This window comes from Crotalus tigris, unplaced genomic scaffold (genome assembly GCF_016545835.1).
Source record: "Crotalus tigris isolate CLP2741 ecotype Arizona unplaced genomic scaffold, ASM1654583v1 scf7180000020826.46966, whole genome shotgun sequence".
Lineage (NCBI taxonomy): Eukaryota > Metazoa > Chordata > Lepidosauria > Squamata > Viperidae > Crotalus > Crotalus tigris.
Window position 1 is genome coordinate 35,001 of NW_024098201.1, and position 4,541 is coordinate 39,541.

Sequence of the window (4,541 nt, forward strand, 5' to 3'; positions counted from 1 at the left end):
GAACGAACTCTACAAAAACTCCCCCCTGGTTTTTTTGAGTTTAGGAAAAATAAATTATCTACAAGCCAGGTCTTTTTTCCCACCCCAAAATCGCTCAGATAATGGGAAGTGGAGGCCAACTAAATCTTTGTTTGAAATCCTTGGCTCAGCATAAACCCGATGCTGAGTCATCAGAAGGAATTCATAGTTGAAAAGAAGAAGAAAAAAAGAGAGAGAGAAGAATCCACTAACTTAGAGCTGTTTTTTAAATAAGCGACCAAACTTTTTTTTTTAAATAAAATAAAATAAACAAAACCCAGTGCTTTGTTCCCTGATATAAATCGCCACCTGGAATTGTTATTCTTACAGATCGGTTTCCCTGGTGGAATCCATACAAAGGGCGTAGAGAGACTTCTTCAGATCGATGGTGCTGTTGGCTTTCATGTTGCTTTTCTCCACCGACCTGGTCCCGTTGTGGGTCTCGTCCAGATGCTCCAAATGCACCACAGATTTGCAGGAGGCTTTCCTCTTCGCCTCTTCCCCCGAGCTGCCCCGAAGAAGGCTGGCAGAGTCCTCTTGCAGAAAAGCTTGCTCCTCGTGGTCTGTCTCCCGGTGGTAGAAGTAGTTGAAGTTGGACACGATAACCGGGACGGGCAGGGCGATGGTGAGCACGCCAGCGATGGCACACAAGGAGCCCACGATCTTCCCACCCACGGTGATGGGGCTCATATCCCCGTAGCCCACCGTAGTCATGGTGACCACCGCCCACCAGAAGGCGTCAGGGATGCTGGAGAAGTAGGATTCCGGGTCGTCGGCCTCCGCGAAGTAGACGGCGCTGGAGAAGAGGATGACGCCGATGAAGAGGAAGAAGATGAGAAGGCCCAGCTCCCTCATGCTGGCTTTCAAGGTCTGCCCCAGGATCTGCAGCCCTTTGGAGTGCCTGGACAGCTTGAAGATCCTAAAGACCCGGACCAGGCGGATGACCCTCAGGATGGCCAAGGACATGGCCTGCTGCTGGCCTCCGCTGTTGCCCGGCTGCTCGCCCTTCTGCTGCTCGTGGGCCAGCTCGGTGCCCAGCGTGATGAAGTAAGGGATGATGGCCACCACGTCGATGATGTTCATGATGTTCTTGGAGAACTCCGGCTTGCTGGGACAGGCGAAGAAGCGCACCAGGAGCTCAAAGGTGAACCAGATGACGCAAGTGGTCTCGATGACGAAGAACGGGTCGGCCAGGATGCTCGGGCGGGGCGCTTGGCCCGTGGGGTCCCGCAGCTCTTCCTGGAACTCCGGCAAGGTCTCCAAGCAAAAGGTGACGATGGAGATGAGGATGACCAGCACGGAGACGATGGCGATGCCCCGAGCCGAACCGGAGCTCTCGGGACACTCAAAGATCAGCCACACCTGGCGCTGGAACTCGTGGGTGGGCAGTGGCTTCTCCTCCTCCCGCAGGAAGCCTTCCTCCTCCCGGAACCGCTCCAGGGCCGCCTCGCCCAGCTGGTAGAAGCGCACCTCGTCGGCGAAGACCTCCAGGGAGACGTTGACCGGGCGGCGGAGCTTGCCCCCCGACTGGTAGAAATACAGGAGGCCGTCGAAGCTGGGCCGGTGCCGGTCGAAGAAATACTCGTTGCGCAGAGGGTCGAAGTAGCGCAGCCGCTTGGCCGGGTCGCCCAGCAGCGTCTCCGGGAACTGGTCCAGGGTGCCCAGGCGCGTCTCGAAGCGCAGGCCCGACACGTTCAGCAGGACGCGCTCGGCCAGCTCCCCTTCCCCCGCGCTCGCCCCCTCGGCGGCTGCCATGGCCAGGCCGAGCCGGGAAGGAGGGAGGGAGGCCGGGGCTCTCTCCGCAGCGCCCGCCTGGCCAACCTGCCCGCCTTGGCACAGCCTCCCTGGCGCTCGCCTCGGGCTCGTTGCGCAGCCCTTGGCGCCCTCTAGGCCGGCCGGGAGCGGCCCCTCTTGGCCCGGGGCGCCCGAGCGCAGCCACCGGCCGGGGACCCCGCGCGGAAGATGCCGCGCACCGCCCGCGCCTGACGTCAAGGAGGCTGCGCTTCAGCGCCCCGCCGGGCGGACGAGCGAGCGAGCGAAGCGGGGAGGGACGGAGGCAGGCGGGGAGGGGAGAGAGGGAGAGAGGGAAGGCAGCTGCTTCGGTCCGCTTTCCCCCGGCGCGGCTCCGGTCCGGCTCCCGGCCTCCCTTCCCGGGCAGGCAAACCTCTCCAACGCGCCCAGAACGAGCCTGGCCTCGCTCGGAGCGCGCAGCAATGCGCCCTGGCCGTGCGCCCTGGCTGCGCACAGGAGCCTCTGGGCGCCCGCTCAGCTGGGCACAGCTGGAGACCCCCGCCTCGGGCTGGGGAGGGTGGGGGGTGGGGGGGTCTGAGAAGCGCAGAAGCCCCCTCCCCAAAAGCAGCCGAGGAGAGCGGCTTCTGGGCAGCCCAGGCGCGGCGGGGGCGCAGCCGGATCCTCTGGGCCAACGGAGCGGGATCGCCGCGAGGAAGCGGGCGCTGGGGGAGCGAGCCGGGCCGATGAGCTTGAGGAGCTGCGCTGGACGGAAAGGAGCCTGGGGGGGGGGAGGACGGGGGAGTGGGTGTCAGCCTGGAGGGTGAGAGACGCTGGACCCTCCGCATGAGAGTCACTAGGCGGAGGAAGGCTGACTTCACCTCCCTCCCGCGTTTGCCGTTAATTAATCAATTAATTAAGCCAGGACCACGATCAACCATAAACGCGTTACATTTCTTTCTGCTTCCTTTATTGATAGATTTAAAATGGTAGTGGATCCCGTCCTCTGGGGACTTTTTCTATTATTATTATTATTATTATTATTATTATTATTATTATTATTATTATTATTATTATTATTATTATTATTATTATTATTATTATGGATCAGCCAGATGTTCACAGTCAGCCAGATGTTCAGACTGGATTTGGCATTTTGTCTACCTATCGAGTCCTTACCCAGGACCTGGGATAGGCAGATGTGGATGTTTGATGGTATTACAGATCTCATCGCAGGATGGAAGCAGTTCCTAGTAAGGCCACCTTTGCATTGGGACTAATGGCGATTTGTCAATGCCAGTGGTGTTCGAAAAAAGTGGTGCTCCGTTGTTGGATTGCACACCCAATGAGCCTATGACTATTGGTACTACCCTTGCTGCTTTGGCCAACAGTCTTTCTATTCCATTTGTAGGCTTTGTATTTTGTTATGCTCCTCTCAGTTCTTTTCTCTTCTATTCTGCTGTCGTATGCCAGTCAACTGCCACGTCCACTATCAGACTTTTTTGTCTTCTTATCGGGGGGGGACACACTGTAAGTCGGGGTGTTTGTTGCAGGTTTGCCTTGTTCTGTTTGATTCTGAAGTCCCAGTAGCAGTTTCATTTTACATTTTCTATGACTTTCTCTATTATTATTATCCCACCAGTTTTTGCTTACAGGCAATGATATTTTTTGCAGATCTTCATGCACAATTGGGGGGGGGTTTGCTACTTTGGTTCGATGCCGCTGCTTGTAATCATTTGTGCAAATCTTCTGCAACAGCTTACCAAGTGGTCCACTGTTTCTTCAGCTTCTTTGCATAGGCGGCACTTACTGTCTGTTGCTGTCTTCTCAATTTTGACTTTGTATGCATTTGTCCTTAAGGCTTGGTCTTGTGCAGCCAGAATTAGTCCTTCGGTCTCTTTCTTCAATTTTCCTGCTCTTAGCCATTGCCAGGTTTTATTATTATCTGCTTTCCCAGCTATTTTTTTCATGTATTGGCCATGTAATGCTTTGTCTTCCCATGCCTCTATTTTGTTCTTCATTTGGTTCTTTCTTGTAGGCCAGTTTGGTCTCTCCAGTAGTCAGTAAGACTTCCTGATATACTATTTCAGTGCATCCTCATCATTGGTTTTCAGATATTCTTCCAAAGCCATTTTCTTCTTCACCATCTGATGTACTTGTAGCATCCCGCCCACGCTATTTTCCTTGGTATATAAAGTCTATCATTTCACTTCAATGGATGAAGGGCTGATTCATTGTCATTAGTTTCTGGTCTGCCTATCCATTGCTTTATGTTCTGCTTGAGTCCAGTCCACTATTCCAGCTGTGTACCTAATGACTGGGATTGCCCAGGTGTTGATTGCCTTTATGGTATTTCCTCCATTGAGTTTGGACTTTAAGATCTTCTTCACTCTCTTGATGTATTCACCTCTAATCTTTTTCCTGACTTCAGTGTGCTTGATATTGTCAGCTTGAAGGATACCCAAGTGTTTGTAGTACTCTTCCTCATCCAGACTCTTAATGTTATTTTCGTGGGGCATCTTGATTCCTTCAGTTTTCACTATTTTTCCTTGTTTGATAGTAAGTGTGGCACATTTGTCCAAGCCAAACTCCATTACAATATCTTGGCGATATATTCGGACAGTGTTGAGCAGCGATTCTATTTCAGATGATGTTATGATGATGATGATGATGATGATGATGATGATGATGATGGAGGATCAGCCAGATGTTCACAGTAAGCCAGATGTTCAGACTGGATTTGGCATTTTGTCTACCTATCGAGTCCTTACCCAGGACCTGGGATAGGCAGATGT

At 53.3% G+C, this 4,541-nt stretch overlaps 1 protein-coding gene across 1 annotated transcript in view; it reads right to left on the minus strand.

Moving 5' to 3' along the window:
* Positions 1-1,994, minus strand: part of LOC120319572 (potassium voltage-gated channel subfamily A member 5-like) — a 2,347-nt gene extending 353 nt beyond the window's left edge. The window contains exon 1 of the mRNA XM_039368566.1: positions 1-1,994. This exon is cut by the window's left edge and continues 353 nt beyond it. Coding sequence (XP_039224500.1) covers positions 343-1,773 — 1,431 coding nt within the window. The 5' untranslated portion in view covers positions 1,774-1,994 and the 3' untranslated portion in view covers positions 1-342.
* Between the last annotated feature and the right edge of the window lie 2,547 nt (positions 1,995-4,541).